Source organism: Ascaphus truei, chromosome 1 (genome assembly GCF_040206685.1).
Source record: "Ascaphus truei isolate aAscTru1 chromosome 1, aAscTru1.hap1, whole genome shotgun sequence".
Classification (NCBI taxonomy): Eukaryota; Metazoa; Chordata; class Amphibia; order Anura; family Ascaphidae; genus Ascaphus; species Ascaphus truei.
In genome coordinates this window covers 515,501,928-515,521,705 of record NC_134483.1, presented here as the reverse complement: position 1 = coordinate 515,521,705, position 19,778 = coordinate 515,501,928, and the positions used below count along the sequence as shown (strand labels likewise).

At 41.1% G+C, this 19,778-nt stretch overlaps 1 protein-coding gene across 4 annotated transcripts in view; it reads left to right on the top strand.

Moving 5' to 3' along the window:
• Positions 1-19,778, top strand: part of TACC3 (transforming acidic coiled-coil containing protein 3) — a 71,478-nt gene that overhangs the window by 20,234 nt on the left and 31,466 nt on the right. For all 4 annotated transcript variants that reach the window (XM_075571194.1, XM_075571195.1, XM_075571192.1 and 1 more), the window contains exons 6-11: positions 1,022-1,226; positions 2,888-2,946; positions 3,251-3,384; positions 3,465-3,570; positions 5,244-5,393; positions 17,946-18,022. In XM_075571194.1, coding sequence (XP_075427309.1) covers positions 1,022-1,226; positions 2,888-2,946; positions 3,251-3,384; positions 3,465-3,570; positions 5,244-5,393; positions 17,946-18,022 — 731 coding nt within the window. The remainder of the gene's footprint in view (positions 1-1,021; positions 1,227-2,887; positions 2,947-3,250; positions 3,385-3,464; positions 3,571-5,243; positions 5,394-17,945; positions 18,023-19,778) is intronic.

Sequence of the window (19,778 nt, the reverse complement as noted above, 5' to 3'; positions counted from 1 at the left end):
AGGAGGGGCGTAATTAACTGTTAAGATACCAGTCCAGTTTCTACAGTTGTAACCAACCTTACGGTCTCCAGTGCTGCTGCCACCTGTAGTCGTGACACTAGAGGTTTAATTAGGGGGGGTTCCATTCGGAAGCATGGACCCCGTCCATAATATATTTGCATAGACTAGGGGTAGCCAACGCCAGACCTCAAGAGCTACCAATAGGTCAGGTTTTCAGGATATCCCTGCTTCAGCACAGATGACTCTGGAAGACGGCACCACCTGTGCTGAAGCAGGGCTACTCTGAAAACCTGACCTGTTGTTAGCTCTTGAGGACTGGCGTTGGCTACCCCTGTCATAGACCCAGTCTTCTGCGCTGCATCTTTTGCTTCAACTGTGGTGCTGGGGACACTATGTAGATTTTCAAGTAAATCTGGTGTGGATGGTATGTGTACACATACGCCACTCGTATTTATCTCTCTTGCAGTTATCACTGAACGTGTTGGGTTGGACAGATTGCAGTAGTCAAATGGAAGTTTAAATTCAAATTACAAACCTTAGCGGTAGAATTTGCCTTTGTGTTGATGGTACAGGTCCCTCCCTTACTGTCTTAAATTTATTTAAAAAGCCCAAAAGCCTGCAGGAGTGTTCACACTACAACGTTTTTCTCTTCTTATTCCAACTTGCTCTACCCCACTTTGCAGCACAATGTTTTCCATACAGATTAAAAAGTCTTATCTGAGAAGATCATACAATGGCATTTCTCATAAGGTTGTGTCTAATGTCACTATATAAGAGCGTGGCTGTTATTTTAATTTGGGTATTGAGAAAGTTATTAATAAAATGGTTTAACTATTCTGTAGTACGGTGAATAATTCTATAAATAAAATAAACATGCTTTGGAGAACATAACAAGTTTTGGTAAGCTGGAACAAAAGTGTGGCAATTTTTTACTGCAATCACTAAAGTACCATTGGTAAAGTGCTTGACTTTTTTTTTTTTAAAGGGATGTTGGTCAATTGTAACTAATGTTTGTTCCCAGGTGGAAGATACAAACATAATCCCAGTGTGCGAGGATATGTTTGCTTTGATCGGTGATGGAAACCCATTCCAAAATGACTTGGAACTTACAGTTTCTAATGAGACTGCTGTCAATTCAAATAATGGATTTGGGATGGAATTCAAACCAGCCACAGAAATTGATTTCACTCCAGCAGAGGAAATGGAGTTTAAATCAGCCACAGAGGGTAAGATTCAATTCCGAAATACATTTTGCGGTCACCTTTTACACTTCTTTTCAGTCCTATCAAAGATTTAAAAAAATAAAAATATATGAATATAACGTGGCTGCTATAGGGTGCGTGATGAGCACATTTTTGCATGGGTAAGATTTTAAGGATCCATTAGTGATGCAATTGAAATAATGGAATTTGGTTCCTAGGAGCCCATGGGTTCTCTTTAATTTTTAGGTCACTTGAAAATTGTACCAAATACAGACGAATTTATGATGCATCTAATCTCAGATGCGCCAATACAGAGGATTGGGATTCCTTACAATGCATGTGATCTTGTACGTGCTATTAGACAGTTGGGGATCCTCTGAATGTCACAATATAATTATAGGGTACCTTAACCCCAAAAAAGTTTACAACCACTGCACTATGCGCACAGTCACTGTAATGAGTTGTGTAGGGTTGAGCGATTCCCATTATAACGATATTGAATGTATTGTGATTATTGCGATATCCAATAGAAATAAAAAATGAAGTCCTCAAAATATCTCAACATTGGTGGAGAGAGAGAGGGTGTTTGAAATACATTGGGGAGGTGGAAGGAGGGGGTTTAAGAGGGAGATTACCAGTAAATAGAGGACTCTTTTGAGAGCATGCTACAGCTTTGTCACAGCTCACAGCTCTGCCCTCTCCCCTCTCTGCTACAGCAGAATGGAGGGGTGGGAAAGCTCAGGGACATGCTGCAGCTTTACACAGACCTCCAATAAGCAACGGTAATTACTGAGTTACTGCCCATTTTTATTACTGCAGTATTGCCAGCATACCGGTATTCTGGTACAACAAAATGGGCTTAATTTTAGTTATGGGCAAAGTTAAAAAAATAAACATTTTTGGCTTGAAGGATGAAGTGGCCAATTATGTGTCAGATTTTGGTCAGATAAAGTGTTTATATGCATTCTCCCCACCCCATTGGTTCCCTAGGAGGTGCCTGCCCATCAGAAGTTAAATATAGCTTTCTACCTACTGTTTACACTTGGGATTGATAGATGTTTTAGGATCCTACTATGTAATTTCTTTTGACTGTAATTGTGTAGTTATTCCTTAACTTTTTTCTGGGTGGGGATCGCCAAACGTGTACAGCTGCTTTTATATAAACAACACCAGTAAGGAGACGCCTTCTAGAAAATGTTTAATTATCCTCATACACAAATTGGCATTTATTAAAAGCATAAACTTCATTGATAACCATCCCACCTCGTTAAAATATTACAGCAACTTTTCTTTTAATAAATGAGCCTACATAAATGGAGTCTTGCTCATTTATATGACCTTTTATTTAGTGCTGAACACCATAGAAAGATAGGGGGGAGTTTATTCTGGTATTCTAGCAATATGGTCAGTATTGGGGATCTAGCAATATGGTCAGTATTGGGGATCTTGCAGATGGACTGTACTAACCCAGTGGTGCTGAGTCTGTCTTTGACTGTACACTTGAGTAATTGGAATAAAGGCTATTAGGGGAGGTAGGACAAACATATCTTTATAAATCTGATGTAGAAGTGAAGTCACTTTGTAATGCGACAGGGCATTGAAGGACAAGCTGGTGTGTGTGTGTGTAATAAATAAATGTATAATTAATACCTTTCTCTTCCCCCCCCTCCCCCCTTTATCTTCAGTTGGAGGGTTTGGTCAGCCAATAGAAATTGACTATCTTGAAAACTTTGGCACAACCTCAGTAAGTATGGTTTGTTTTCCTTAAATCTCTCCCCGTCCCTCTAATCGTATCCAATCATCCATGACTACAGTGCTGCTACTTTTCCATTTGTATAGTGGCTGCTGCTCCCACTGTTCAGAACCTCCCCAAGTCCTTGTTATCAAGACCCCACTGTTTAAGGAATTTTTTGGCATGTCACCCAATGTAATACTTGAGCATCTCCCCTATGTAGATGAGTACCCATTGCTAGTCTGGCTGAAGGCCATATGAAGTGAAGAGGACAGGTCCACATATTGACTTGGTTTCTTTTCACTTTTTGTCTTAGTTCAAGGAGTCTGCGTTAAGAAAACAATCTCTCTATCTGAAATTTGATCCTTTGTTAAGGGAGTCTCCAAAGAAAATTGCTCCTGTGAACAGTGATTCATGCCTTGGTCTAATGAGTGTACCCATGAAAACCTGGTAGGTTCCCCATCTTATATATTTTTAGGAAATAAACATTTTTATTTCAACAATTTTATACAGCTAATTTGTCATTCCAGTTCTGAGCTGTTTGGGAGCTTATCTGAAGCCAGTTACCCCATTGCATTTGTTGACAACGAAGAAAAACTTACAGGTCTGGATCTCTTGGGAACGGTTACAGTTTCAGTAAGTATCAAAGTGTTCTAATTCCTGGATCGTATATGTAAACACAGGCACTTTTTATAAGCTAAAGACAGTTAGCAGAAAAACGTCAGAGCGCAAGAGATCCCTTTTTGTATATACAATTGAAACTGAGAATTGTCTTAATTGGACATATACTGTACCTTGTTTAGCACGGTAGTTTTTATTTCTTCAAAAACATAGACTCGATTATTTTCTGAAAAGTGCAGAACATATAGCTTTCATTTTGAAAATAGGCCTTCTGTAACGATTCTTATACTAATGTGTTTGATAAAGGTAAAAAAAATAAATAATCAAACTTGCATTTTAGAAACTCAAGACACGTTGAGACATCCATGTTTGTTTCTGTCATGTTAAAATTAGCACAAACCGCTACTTTGGCTTTTAATGCCACCAATAGGACGCTTGAGTGACCTTTTCAGGGGACAGAACCACAGTGGCAAAAAAAAGAAAATTACCATATTAATGTAATTGCCCTAGAGATTTTTGATTAATATAGTATTGACTAAATCTTATTTGGCCAGGAACACAACTACTGTAAACTAAACAGATTAAGATGTCTGTATGTTCCCAAACAGGGTTATGAAATGTTAGTTTAAAAAAAAAAATAATACTCACCCATGCCTACAATCTCGTCTACATTTGAACCTGGCAAATATACCACTTTCTTCACTGCCTTTTTAATAGGAGGGTCCATAACCATTTAATGTACAGGCAGTCCTCGGTTATCCAACACAATGCGTTACTCAAAATGGCGTTGTAAAGCGAAACACGTTTTCCCATAGGAACACTGTTTAAAGCCGTTCCTCAAGGCATTTTTAACACTAAAATACACCAAATATTTTATGCAGGCAATAAGATATGCAGCACACACATAAATGATATAGTGTATATACTGTATTATATATATAATATAACATAATAAATAATATAATATATATATATATATATATACGCTCTTACGACGTTGTGAATGTGTGTGTGTGTGTGTGTGTGTGTGTGTATACACACACACACACACACCACACCACACACACACCACACACACACACACACACACACACACACACACACACACACACACACACACACACACTGGTCGACAAATCACCAAAAAATCTACTCGCCACCTAGTACCAAACGTGTGCTGCTTGGGCCAATAGGAGCTCGCCACGATGTTAAATCCACTCGCCCGGGGCGAGCAAATGTATAGATTTGTCGAACACTGTATATATGTATGTGTATATATATATATATATATATATATATATATATATATATATATAAATACACAACGTTGCAAAGCGTCGTAAGAGCGTTGGATAAGCCATTTTGGTGTTGTAAAAATGAATATAGGTATGCGTTGGATAAGCCATTCGTTGTAAAACGAGGACTGCCTGTATCCGGCTATTTCACGCAATGTAGTTTCTATTACCCCCCCCCCCACCCCCGCTTTCCCTTTGACTAGAGCAATGATGCAGTGACAGACTTCATTCGTTTTTTTTTCTTTTTTAGCTTCTAGTTACCATAGCAGCTTTGCTTTTGTTTGTAATGGAGTAAGTAGTGTGGTGTTTTGTTACTCTGAACAGACAACCCTGGTTCACAGGACATAGGGGCTGTCTCTTGTCTAAATGTCTTATTTAATCTTTATTCCATAGGACACTGCTCCCTTAATGCCAGAAACCTCAACAGGCCGCTGTCCTCAAGTTTCTTCTTCCCCTTTGACCTCTGATGTGGGTTCTATTGTTGAGGTGCTGAAGTACAGCCAAAAAGATATGGATATGGCTATAAGCATTGTGCGCTTGGAGGTAAGTGGTTTTTACAATAGTGCAATTTGAAAATTATTTTGTTCTGGCAAATGTTGTAAATGGTGCTATGTAAATAAACAAGTGCCAAAAATGTATTATAATTTTTGATTGCTTAATCTAGATCCTTATATTCTGGTGTAGAAAGAAAGAAAGAACCAATATTTTCAGGTGAATTTTGGGCTATGGTATTGCTTGCAAAGCTCCTGTCCTTGTAGGGCAACCAACAATCAAGGTTTTCAAACTTCTTGTAATTGACCAATGAACCTAGCTGTAATTAACAGACATCTTGCTTACATGTGTTATCCTGAAAACCTGTCCTTTTTAATTACTCTTAAGGATTACATTTGGGGAACCTTGCTCTAAGGTTTGACCTTTCGGAAAATGGGTTAAGGCAGGGCTGCAGACAGATTTCCTGGGGCCCAGGGCTAGAGTTTTTACCCCTCTCCCATGTTGCAAGCCCCCCCACCCCCGTCACACTACCTCACAAGCCCCCTCTATCCACCTTGCAAGTCCCCTCTTCTATCCCCCTTCTCTTGGAATGCCCTTTCATCTCAAATTTCTCTTCTCCTCTCCCTCTCTCCCCCTCACTCTTCACCCCCTCTCCTCTCACTCCCCCCCCCTCCACTATCCCTTAATTATCCTTCTCCCTCAATACCGCACGTGCACACAATACCTTCCCCCCCCCATTTCCAACACACCGTACCTTTGGGGTTGTCTGAGGCCTCTGGTGCCGCGGCTCTTACCAGCTGCTACCCGGCCTCTCCCATGCCGGGCCTCCCTCTCCACGAGACAAGTCTGGCAGTCGTTGGTCTTGGCCCAATTTCCAGTGCTGGCCTGCTCCCCCTCTGTAGTTGCCGGGACCCTTGCCCTGGCTCTTCCCCCTGTCGGCAGCCTTGGGGTAAGTTGGGCTTGTTTGTCCTGATTATAGCTATTCATACTTTTAACATGGTCTAGCTGAAACCTAAAGATGTACTTGCTCATTACATAGTTACATAGTAGATACGGTTGAAAAAAGTCACGTGTCCAAGTTCAACCTATGCTAAATTTAGACAGATACTTTATCCTATATCCCTACTTACAGTATATTGATCCAGAGCAAGGCAAACAAAAACCCCAGTGGAATATCTGAGGGCGAACCAGCTCTGTGAAGTCACGTACATGCCTCCCACTGCATCTAGCCTGGCCACAAAATGCTCCCGCTAGAACGCGTGTGACTTCACGGACGTGAGCATGCGGTCACCATTGATCCAGCCTAAGGACTGATGCACAAAATTGTACTCCATACTCAAGGTGTGGTCTTACCAACGTTTTATTAAGGGGCATAATTATGTTTACTTCCCTTCCATCAATTGCCTGTTTAATGCAAGATAAGATCTTGTTTGCCTTTGAAGCTACTGCATGACTTTGGGCACTATTGCTAAGCCTGCTGTCTACAAGCACGCCTATATCCTTCTCCAAGGATTTCCCTAATATATCCCCATTAATTTGTAAGTTGCCTGTTTATTCTTGCTTCCCAAATGCATAACCTTACATTCATCTTTTTAAACCTCATCTGACATTTACCTGCCCAAGTTTCCAGTCTCCAAGTCTGTCTGGAGAGAAATTACACCCTTCTCTGATTCTACTACCTTAAACAAATTTGTGTCATCAGCAAAGATGGAGACTTTGCGCTCTATGCCAACCTCGAGGTCATTAATAAAAAAAGTTAAAAAGCAGGGGTCCTAGAACCGATCCCTGAGGTACGCCACTCATAACTTTAGCCAAACCTGAAAGTTCAATTTATGACAACCCTCTGTCTATCCTGTTGAGTCCATTTTGCTTTATTTTGTACACCAACCTCTTGTGTGGAACTGTATCAAAAGCCTTTGCAAAATCGAAGTAGACCACATCAAATGCATGACCCTGGTCTAAATTCCTACTTGCTGTCTCAAAGAAACAAATAAGGTTAGTTTGACATGATCTATTCATAAATCCATGCTGACTATTACTAATTTTTTTTTTGTGTGTGTATTCCTGAATATTATGCCGTATTACTACTTCAAGTAGCTTCCCCACCATTGAAGTCAGGCTTACAGGTCTGTAATTCCCCGGTTGTGATCTAGCTCCCTTTTTAAATATAGGCACCACATCTGCTTTACGCCAATCTTGTGGTACTGAGCCTGTGGAAAAGGAGTCCTTGGATATTATATGTACTGGTTTGGCTATTGCTGAATTTTAACTCCTTGAACTCTTGGATGTATGCCATCGGGGCCAGGTGCCTTATTTACATTTTATCAAGCCACCTATGAACTTCTTCCTCAAATAACCAATTGTTTGTTACTATAGAATTTGTGGCTTCCTCCTGTGGCACTACTATTGAAATTGATTCTTCCCTGGTAAACAGAGGCAAGAATTTGTTTAATACCTCTCCTTTTTCCTTATTTCCAATAATCTGCCTGCCCATCTCACACAAGTGTGTGTGTGTGTGTGTGTGTGTGTGTGTGTGTGTCCGTCCTTCCGTCCTTCCTTTTCCTTTTAGGGTTCATCTTACTTTCTATATGTCTACGTCCCTTCTGACTTCAAGTACCTAACCGCCTGCCTCTTTTCCATTTCCTCCCCTACCTGTTTATTTTTAGCCACATTGGTTTTAGCTTGTTTCTTTTAAACTTATTACCCAAGGAATGGTTGGGGTTTGGGGGGCGGGCAAGATCTCAAACCGCTCCACTTCACAGTAGCCGAAGCCCAAAAAGCCGCCCTAAATCGAGATGAATAGCGCGGAATCACTAGACGTATTGAACATCCTGCCATTGACCTCCACAACACATCACTCCTTACCTTTATAAAAGATGAAGCAATGTTTACGGAGTATGTACATACATATACCCAAGGGAATACACTGATAAGTGTGCTTTTCTAACCATGTTTTAAAGACTGCCATTTATCTTCTACATTTTTCCCTGCAAAAACTTCATCCCAATGTATTCCTTGTAGATTAGTCCTCAGTTTGTTTTAATGTGCCTGTTTAATGTGCCTCATTTATTTCAAATGAGACCATGTTATGATCACTGTTAACAAATATTCAAGTCCAGGAACATTTGGCTGTTACTTCTACATTGTTCGATATTACCAAATCCAGTATTGCCCCCCTCCTGGTTGGTTCCTCAATTTGGGTCATGTAATTCCACCCCTAAAAAAAACAGATTCCTTTTGTTGTAATGCTATTCTCATTGCCCCAGTCTGTCTGGGTGATTAAAATCACACATTATGCAAACATGAGCTAGTTTTGATGCCTTCTCCATTTGCAAAAGTATTTTAGCTTCCTCAATCTCACATATATTTGGTTTATAGCATATTCCTACAAACATTTTCTTTATACTTTTACCTCCACTGCTAATTTCTATCCACAAGGTCTCTACATTTTCATCATTCCCTTCATAAACATCTTCCCTTATAATAGGTTTTAGATCTGCTTTAACATATAAGCATACTCCACCTCCTCTTCTATTTGCTCAATCCTTCTGAAAAAGGGAATAACCCTCTAAATTAACTGCCCAGTCATGAGTTTAACCCACCATGTGCCTATATCATACTGCTCCCTTGCAGCTATTAATTCAAGCTCCCCCATTTTATCTGTCTGCTTCTTGGATTAGCAAGCATGCATTTAAGGTTTTTTTTTTTTTTTTTAGTATGTAATATTATCTTATCGGCTTTTACTTTTCTGCACCCATTGGGTTTAGTCTTTTGAAGTTTTCTAGTATTATCTGTATTTACTATAGGTGTCTCACTGCTTGCCAAACTCGCACCTGCCCCCATTCTACCTCCATAACCCCTTGCTATTTTCCCATCTATTCTATCTAGTTCGGTATGTTTCTTTTCCCCAACCCTGCCCCATCTCCATCCTCGTTTTAAAATCTCCTCAAACCTTTATAACATTCTTCCCCCCCTAGCACAGAACATTCCTCTTCATTGAGGTGCAATCCGTCCCTAGAATAAAGATTGTACCTCTCAGAAAAGGAGTTAGTGCTCTAAAAACCCAAACCGCTGCTTCCTACACCACTTTCTTAGCCATGCATTAACCTCCCTAAGCTCTGACTGTCTCCCTGGGGTAGCTCATGACACTGGTAGTATTTCAGAAAATACCTTGGAGGTCCTAGCCTTAAGCTTTTGGTCTAGATCCCTGAAATCATTCTTTTGGACCCTCCATCTTTCTCCAACTTTGTCATTGGTGCCAACGTGTACTAAGACTGCCGGGTCAATCCCAGCCCCTCCCAACAATCTGTCTACCCGATCTGCAATATGCCGAACTGGGTATCTGAGCCTCCTGAGTCCACTCTGTGCTGGAGGACAGTTTCTGCAACTTGTTGCAAGTATTGCTTCTTTCAAATTCAAAATGGAGTATTCCAGGCAATGTAGAGCAGCTGTTGGTTTTGCCTAGACCAATTGAGGAATGCTGATTTTTAAAACGATGAACTCCTGTTTCTTAGATATAAATAAATGGAGCCTGGTTTGCTATTAAAGGGGGGAAAGAAGTGTGTATATGTATACTATATCCTGAACTTTTTGACCCAACCCCTCTGCGGGATTGCTCAAATGCTGGAGCTTGAGGGAATGAAAACCTTCCCTTGTCTCTGCTTAACATGTATACAAATGTATTTTAAAACATATTTTCAATCACCTAAATTTGACTAACAGAACTGCCATTAGTTCATTTTGGTCTTAGAAAGTGCTGCAGCTTCAAGTTTCTGAAACCTATTGGACCAACTCCTTTTTTTTTTTTTTTTTTTTTTTGCATCGGTGAAATGCCAAGCACGTGTGCACATATCTTGCATTTAAAAATGTGACATTTTGGGGGGGTTATTCCCAAATCTTGGCCTGGATTATTAAATTGGGTATTTATAAAGCCAGGTTTCCTGAAGGTTTGTTGCACCGGAAGCATATTGAGACCTTGTACCTGTTATGATCGCCAAGCATTTCAGTTTGTGGGCATGCATGTGTGTATCTATCCTATCTATCCTAAATATATAAATAGGATTTTCCTGTTCCCTGTGGCAGTGGGAACCGTAGGGTTAAGTCCATCCTTGGCTTAAGTAGGACAGGAAATTGAATTCTGCAGATAGTACCAGAGAAGACCCCTCCTGCTACCTGCAGGTAGTCTTTCCTGTCCTACAGCTTGGAGTAGTGGTGTGTTTTTTTTTTTTTTTAAAGAACTCACCAGACTGTAGCTAGTGCAATTAATCCAGGGGGTTGTCAGCCTCTCTCCTCCTGTAGCTCCGACGTAGAAGCACCGTGGGGAGTAGCTGTTTGGAGGCCCATGTGACCGGGAAGACAGTAGATGCATCTTGGTATGCAGCGCTGATGCAGGGACCTGGCTTTCATGGAATCCCACGTGGTTTAATAGCGTGCAACAGTTTACTTGCACGCTCCCCACATGCAGGCACAAGCACGGCTGTGCAGAGATGCCTTCAGCGCTCTGGGTAAACGGACAATGTCTGAGGTGAAGGAGTGCATGCCTCAGAAAATGTAAAGCGATCTGCAGCATGGAACGCTCTGCAGTAAGGAAGGCAAATCGGCTGGAAGCAGTACAGAAATCGGCTGGAAGCAGTGCAGAAATCGGCATGAAAGCTGCTGCAAGCAAAGGGTCGCTTCCTAAAACAGGGTGAGCCTTCAGTTTAGAGGAGACAACTAAAGAGTTGATTATGCAGGACTATGCATATTTATCACCATAGTTACTCTGATACAGCCAGGAGAGGGAATATCTAAAGTGGCAATGGAGGCTCTGCATCAGAAAAATAAATTTGTTAAAGACAAATTGTGTGCAGCATGCGATAAACCTGCATTAGGAGCTAAAACTCTGTGGAAATTGTTTTAAAGCGGCAGGAGATCCAAATGAACAGATTTGTTTTCTATCATGGATGAAATATATAGTGACTCAGAGCGAAGAGTCAGCAGTACAACAAGCAACTAAGTCAACACGAGATCAAGATCTCAAACCAGTTTGGATAAAGTGATTTCCTCGCCTGACGAATCAGAGGTACAATATCAGCATTTCACAGCAGCAGAATGCTGTGATTCTTCAGAGCAAGAGATTCCGACAAGATTCAAAATTCAATCTAGAAATGGTGGCACCTCTAATAAAAGCAATGAGTGAAACGTTGGAATGAAGAAGATAACTGTCAGAGCAGATACGTTTATTTGGGGGAGCTCAAAGAAAAACTGGGTGTTTTCTGAGCCATCAAGTGATTTAAGGATACAGTACAAGCAGAATGAGCTCAGCCTGATGGAAAACTAGTGATTCCCAAGAGATTCAACAAAATGTATCCTTTAGGAAAAGAGCTGAAATTCTGTGAAGTAATTCCAAAATTGATGCAGCAATGTCTAGTTAAAAGGAAAACCACTCTACCAGTTTGACGCAGCATCATTCAAGGACGTGATGGATAATGTTCTGAAGAAATCTTATCTAGCAGCAGGTACAGCGTGTAAATCTGATCTCGGCCACGTCTGTTTCGAGCTATGCACATATTGATCTCTAATCAGGAAGCATTAGAGAAAGTCAAGCGAGCTTCAATTCTAAAGCGTGTAGCAGAGATCAAGTCGGCAGCCAACTACATTGCTGAAGCTTCACTAGATGCAGTGAATTTAGCAGCCAGATCAGTGTCGTATTTTGTAACCGTAAGAGCTTTGATTTGGGCAGGGGATGGCAGATTCGGCATCTAAGAACTGTATTTATATAATTTTACATTTTTGAAGGAATTCCTTTTTGGGGAGAAGTTGGATTCAATTATATCCGAAGCATTAGGCAGTAAAGTACTCTTTATTTTTTATTTTTTTTGCCTCAGAGGAACAGAGATTTTATTTTTCATCTCATCAGAGAGCTCTATAAAGAATTTAAAACCAGGGACAGAACATAAAACACAGACAGAGCTCAGTTTTAGCACATCCAGTGAAAATCATACACGGTACAGTGCCTAAACATGGTTATTTTGGGGGTTCAATAGGAGCTTGTTAGGTGTCCAGTATGTTTTTTACAATTCTTGTTCAGCTAGTCTTGGCTGTTTGGAGGGTGGCAACCTCCTACCTATTTGAAGCTCACCACCTCCCACATTTAAATGGTTAAGGGCTCACTCCAGAGCATCTTCCACTCAGGGGAACTGGCTTGCTTGCAGTACGGTTGTGAAAACTCTAATACAGAGTGCTTTTCCTGGTAATGTACAGGTTAATAAAAGCTTCAATCAGATTTAGAACTTTGCAACTAATATTGACAGATTTACTATAAATCATTCTTCCTGTTATTAAGAATTTATATTAGCGTTAGGGACCCCTGAAATGTGGTCTGCCGTGCCGTTGGCTCAGGGGCTTACAACAATTTTGGCCAAAAATGTCAAACTAAAAGACCATTTTACTTAATAGATATTTATACATATATATTTAGGCACTGTACCGTGTATGATTTTCACTGGATGTGCTAAAACTGAGCTCTGTCTGTGTTTTATGTTCTGTCTCTGGTTTTAAATATATATATTGCCATGCTCAGTAGCACTCCTCTGTGACACTCATATGCTTATATATATGTTGTGGTTATTTTGGGGGTTCAATAGGAGCTTGTTAGGTGTCCAGTATGTTTTACAGCTCTATAAAGAAGCAAGATCATATCATCCAGGAAGACCATTTTCAAGACTAACTTCTTGGCGAAGTGGACAAAATCTTTTTCGTGGCTCCAGAGGGAGAGCTGCATTCGCCAGAGAAGTTTGCATGAAGGTTGAGTCCAACAGTCTCCAGTTAGAGGATGAATAATCCAATTCTGGGCTGCTTAGATTTGATAGACAGGCGAGTACTTCAAATCCTTTCCTACGAATACCACCTGGTGTCCCAAGAAAAGATGTGCTCTTAACATCAAGATGTCCTTTGATTAAAGAAGAGACCAGGGAAATGAGTCATTTTGAAGGACTTGTTGCAAGAAAAGGCTACAAAAACAAGAGCCAACTAATTCCAATGCAATCATTAAAATTCCTTGGAATAGAATTTCATACCGCAGAAGAAGTTTCTTTGCCTCACTCAAGACATTGCGGACTGGATGAGCACTCCGGACAGGAAGCTTCACTTGCGCAGTAGATTGTTTGAAATTCACGTCCATATTAAATGTGGTAAAATGGCCAGGGATTCATGAGGCCTCTACATCAAAATTTTGTGTGTGAGTAAATGCCCAAAATCTCTTAAGGCATACGCTACACCGAGTGCATTGGTTAACAATAACCACAGATTTTAGTGGTGCTGGTTGGGGAGCATAGATGAGTGATCTAGTGGTGCAAGGTACTGTACTTGGTCATCAAAAGATCATCTACCATCAAATCTGCTAGAGCTCAAGGCAGCTAATAAAATTCTAGAAGCATTCCAAGGACACAAGGCGTGGAAATATACAAATAAGATCCGCCCACAGCACTGTGTGTATATATCCAAACAAAGCGTGGAAGATGTGATAAAATTAATATCAGAAATCCTGTCATGAGCAGAAGGCTGTCATAAATGACAGCCATACATATACCAGTGCCACAAAACACAACCACAGATTATCCCTGCTGCAACAAACTTCACCCTGGAGAATGGGCCTTAAACGACCAAGTATTTCACGAAATAGTCGAGCGTTGGTGGTGGTGCTTATGGCCACATCACAACAAAAAGGTGGATTGTTACTGCACGAGGCGATTTCATCCTGTGCAATGCAGACGGATGCCCTCGGCTTCAAACAGGCATATCTTCTCCAATCCCTCTAATTGTAAAAGTATTGAGGAAAATAAAAATCAACCAAGCAGAGGTGATACTGAGCGCTATATTGGTCAAGGAGACCATGGTTTGCAATACACATGGCAATACACATTGTGGCATTTACCAAATGTTCAAAGATTGCTAGATCAAGGCCCTGTGAAACATCCAATGCCCAGACAATTGGCTCTGGTGGTTTGGAGATTGAGTGGAAAGTCTTCAGACAGAGGTTGTTCAGATAGGACTATACAGACTCTTGGACGCAAGGAAAAAGTCAACTGTTTACTACAGAATTTGGCTGGTTTCTGTTTTACACACCAGTCAGAAACAAAGTTCTTCTCCCCAACCTCTGACATTGGTAGCATTTCTGCAAAAGATTTTGACTGAGGCCTCGGTCAGAGTTCACTAAAAGTGCAACTATCTGCATTATCGGCACTATTGGAAAGAAATCTAGCAGCTGAAGGACCCATTTTTTTTTTTTTGTTACCGCTTGCAAGAAATGAATAAGGCCTCGGCCAAGCTCCCCGCTGGCGTGCTGAGGCTCTGGGAAAGCGGGTGCTTTCCCTGGGCTTGCGGGTGCTTTCCCTGCGTGCCGTCAGGGGGCGGGCCAGTGACGTCACGGAGCTGGTTCGCCCTCATTGGGCGAACCGCTCACGTTACCGGCCCTGCGCTCCGGCAAGCGGGGAAATTTTAAATTTCCCTAAGACCTACGATTCCGCGCGCTTGCGTAACCGTAGACGAGCCCCTACTAAAGCCGCTCTAATTGCGGCTGTAGGGGCTCAGTGCTGAGCGGAAGCGCGCCTCAGCGCGCCTCCGCCAGCAAGCAAGTACCTTGGCCGAGGACTTAGACTGCAAATCAGGAGTAGAGTTCTGTCATGGGAACTCTTACTGGTTCTGGATGCCCTAACAGTACATAATTTTGAACCTCAACATCAAATATGTTTTAAACTATTGTCATGGATTATTACATTTCTCATGGCTATAACGTCGGCAAGGACTGGGAGAGCTACAAGCTCTATCTTGAAAAGAACCAGTTCCTTCTCGTTCACCAGGATAAGGCAGTCATGGGACCAGCTTACCATTTTTATTTTTTATTACCTTAAGTGGTATTTCCATTACACATTAACCAAGAAATTGTAATTCTCTAATTCTGCCCCAAAAAACAGGGAATGGGGAAGTATTACACAATCTCGATGTGGTGAGGTGTTTGAAAACCTATATCAACCGAAAGCAAAGTATGAAATCGAATGGGTTGCTTATCCTCTGAGAAGGACCCGGGACTGGACAAGCGGCTTCTGTGGCAACAATATCCAGATGAATTGTCATACATATGAACAAAAGCACCCTTTTTGACAGCACTCGTATATAGTAGTGTAATGATGAATAATTTAAAATATAATCTTTTAATTCAACTCAATAAAAATAATTGTCAAGACATTTGAACCAAAAATCCAACTGACATTGGTGACAAAACCCATAAAACAGACAACAATAATTAATCCTTAAACTACAAACTAGGTGGTTAATGAGAATCTAACCAGACTGCCTAATGGCAGAAAAGAAACTCATGTATGGGAGTTAACCTCCTAGTGCAGCAATAATAAAGTTTAAAAAGCCTGTATAATTGAAACAGGTAACATAGGACTGATATTACACATGTATATACCTCTTTAAGATACTGGGTATACAACAAATGAATGTTGACTCACTGCCACATAAAGTTGTATAGACCAAATGGTATCGCAATAAATGGTCTAATAAGTCTAAGGTTGCTAACCCCCTGTCGGGAACATTAGTATGCCTAGCAGTACTTATAGCTTAGAAAATCGATGTCAATGATGGCAATAGTGAATATTGGGCACAAGAGCTCACAAAGTGTGATAACTGGCTCTGGGGCACGGATCTAGTCCGTATCCAGTTATAGCCCCTTAATAAAATGTGCGATGTAAACACGTTAAATGTGAAGCAACAGACATATTGCAGTGTGAAAACAAACAAACATAAAGGAGGGGATGGTTTGATGCAAACAGCAGACGTAATCAGCTGCTGTTATTGGACAGAACAAAACGGGGTGGGGTGAAAATATACACACAATTCAGACACCCTCACTGCAGCAGCGTTATATCCACAAAACCAGCATCATGGTTGTGAAAGCCCAGTAATCCTGAAGATGGTAAAATACCATTAAGTTTGTTCCCCCATGTTTAAGCATACAAGGTACCTTCAGTGAGTATACAGAGCCGTGTGATAGTACACACAGGTGCAGCTAGATTTTAACCTCAAAGCCAGCATAAATGCCAACAGGGCTCAGTAATGCTGCATCTGACACAAACATACTCATAGAGCATACAATACCTTGGTTGAGTATGTACACTACCGATTCAACACTCGAGGTACCTCCTAGCAAACAAACCGGCACTTAGCAGTGCCTCTCACCCTCTGACCGGCATGTGAACGTCATGTGGCCAGGTGGGAGGCGGCTACAGGACTGATGTCATGACGTTCACATGCCGGTTAATTAACCACCTAGTTTGTAGTTTAAGGATTAATTATTGTTGTCTGTTTTATGTGTTTTGTCACCAATGTCCGTTGGATTTTTGGTTCTAATGTCTTGACAATTATTTTAATTGAGTTGAATTAAAAGATTATATTTTAAATTATTCATCATTACACTACTACATACAACGAGTGCTGTCAAAAAGGGTGCTTTTGTTTTCTAGTATTAATGTTGTTCTCTCTCTCCCCTTATTGCACCGTTGTATACATTACATATAGATTTGATCTCTTATACTAGAGGCAGATGCGAGGGTCCCCTTTCTCTTCCCTTTCCCCTAGAGTGTACTATCATACATATGAACACAAAGGATAAAATCCAGTCTAAAGGCTCATTCAAGAAGCTGGCATGGCCATATCATGGGCATTTAAGGCACAGGCATCACCTGCACAGATCTGCAAGGTAGCCATATTGTCATCATTTAACACATTTCTGAAATATTATATAGACTAGACATTCAGGCCTCAGCTGACACACTTTGGTCGCAAAGTACTTCAGTCTGTAGTAACAAAATAAATGAGTTGACACTAATATTGGTGTTCATTATTGCCCCCTCATTGTATTGCTTGGGTATGTCCCTAAGGTGCCCACTCATGGGGAACCAGAAAATAGAATTTATCCAACTTACTGTAATTTTATTTTCCTGGAACCATATGGAGGTGGGCGCACAGGGCGGGTAACTATGTTTAATATTGGTTGCATTATTCAGTTATGGGAGATGCCAAAGACCACCTGCAGGTAGGAGGGGACTTTTATGGTACTACCTGCTGAATTCTATTTCCTGTCCTAATCAAGCTAATGATTGACTTAGCCCTATGGTGCCCACTTCCATATGGTTCCAGGAAAATAAAATTACGGTATGTTGGATACATTTTCTCTTGAGCTTGTTAATTATGATGAACAATGGAGCAGTCAGACTGAAGACATTCTTATCAATATTATATATCAATACAACAACATTTCTTATCAATACTTCTAGATGTTTGGATTTCTGCAGTTCAAATGGCCATGCATGTTTCAAATGTACTTGCAATTAGAACGAAAACGAACTGGGGCTCAATAACCTACTGGCTGAGGAAAGATCTATTTAAGGAAGAGGGCACGATAAAACGGTTGCTTTGTGCTTTAATAAAACTCTGAATATTTTAGCATGAGTAAACCCCTCTGTTTATATAGTGGTTTTCCCCATTTCCGTTTTGTAAGCTATCATGCCAAATGATTACATTTGTATTCGGGCCCTGATTTGTGTCTGTTCTGTTCAGGTTCAAGAAAAGGAAATTGCTGTTTTGGAGTGGAAAAAAAGGCATGAAAAGCTTTATCTGGAATACGTTGAGATGGGGTAAGCATTTTAAAAGCGGCCACGCACCATATGTGGTTAGTCTGTTTAAATTTTGCTAACTAAATGACGTTAAAAAAAATCAAAGCACATGATGCAGTAGAAAATATTCTATTGTGACGGGCAAAGGTGAATCCAACACTTCGGTTCTAAGGAACCTTCATGCACTAATGAAGGCTTATTAGGACTGAAATGTTTCACTTTGACTGTCATAATCAAATATTTTTTTACTGCATTGTCATGTTCTAGATTTTTTTTCAGTATCGTGTATAGTTTTGGCCAGGTCCCTGCTGCCTGCTTCAGCATCCACTATGGCGGGTGCTGCAGCGACGAGAGCTGCTCCTCAATGGAGCTGGGCCCACTACAAGGGGTGGCTGCTGTGCTACGCGGCCAGTTTTTCCTGAAGACAGGAAAATTGAGCCCCACCTGCCTTTCCGCCTGCAGCTCACTGCAGACCGGGGATCAAAGCTGCACGCGCCGCCAGCTTGCAGGCGTGCGTGCAACGCAGACAGCGGGGCCGTAGCCTTAGACACCGACTTGTAAGTTAGTGACGTGTCTTTGACTCCTTACAATCATGTAAAGTGAATGTAACGTTGCAAATGGTGAAGGGAGGGGGAATGGGGTGATTGGAAACAATGATAGTAATAATCGAATGAAAACACTCACGGCCATGTGTGAGTGGCTTGCTTATATGTTGCAGAGTTTGGTCACTGTTACAGCAAGCACTTCTACTTGAATGGTTAGGCTCCAAACTCCTCAATTTCCTCCGTGTGGGTCTCAGTAATGAAGAGAACAGAGGTTGGTGCCGAAAAGGGAGGATATGGGATGTGAAATAAATATATATATAAATATAGCACTCACATGGCCATATGTGAGTGGCTGCCTCTCTCAATGCTTCTAACATGATGCCCTCAGGTGATCCTCTGTCACATTCCGTCCCCTCACTGTTGTGGTGACAGAGGAGAGGTGGTATAAATGTTAACTATTTATTATAAACGAACAACAAGTAAGTCCACATACACTTACAATTAAAAATGCACAATTCGACTTGCCGGAGTTGCTTTAGGTCTCTTGTTGCAGATGGCTTCCGCAGCCGGATCGCGGGACTGCAGATAAGCGGCTTCCAGGAACTACGGTGGCAGACAGTGATCAAGATTCTCCTTGGTTTGGTATTTATTTCACATCCATATCCTCCTTTTTCGGCACCAACCTCTGTTCTCTTCATTTCTGAGACCCACACAGAGGAAATTGAGGAGTTTGGAGCCTAACCATTAAACTAGAAGTGCTTGCTGTAACAGAGTGACCAAACTCTGCAACATATAAGCAAGCCACTCACACATGGCCGTGTGAGTGTTTTATCCATTTATTAATATTCTTCCTATACCCTTTTCCCGTCTCCCACGCTGCATTCACCGGCCATCAGAGTGGAAATATATGCCGTAACAGTTATCTAACTCTGCAACATGTGTAGGCCACTCACACATGGCCGTGTGTTTTCATTCGAATATTATTACTATAATTGTTTCCAATCACGCCATTCCCCCTCCCTTCACCATTTGCAACGTTACATTCATTTTACATGATTGTAAGGAGTTCTCTAAGACGTCACTGACTTTTTAATATTCTCTATTTGTGCGCTCACTGATATCATGCCTCTACCCACCATATGAGGATCCAGGGAAGATCCTCTCCCAGTTGAGCAGCAGCAAAAGTTTGGAGCCAGTATATTCTAATACTCTTTGGTCTTCTTTTTTTTCAC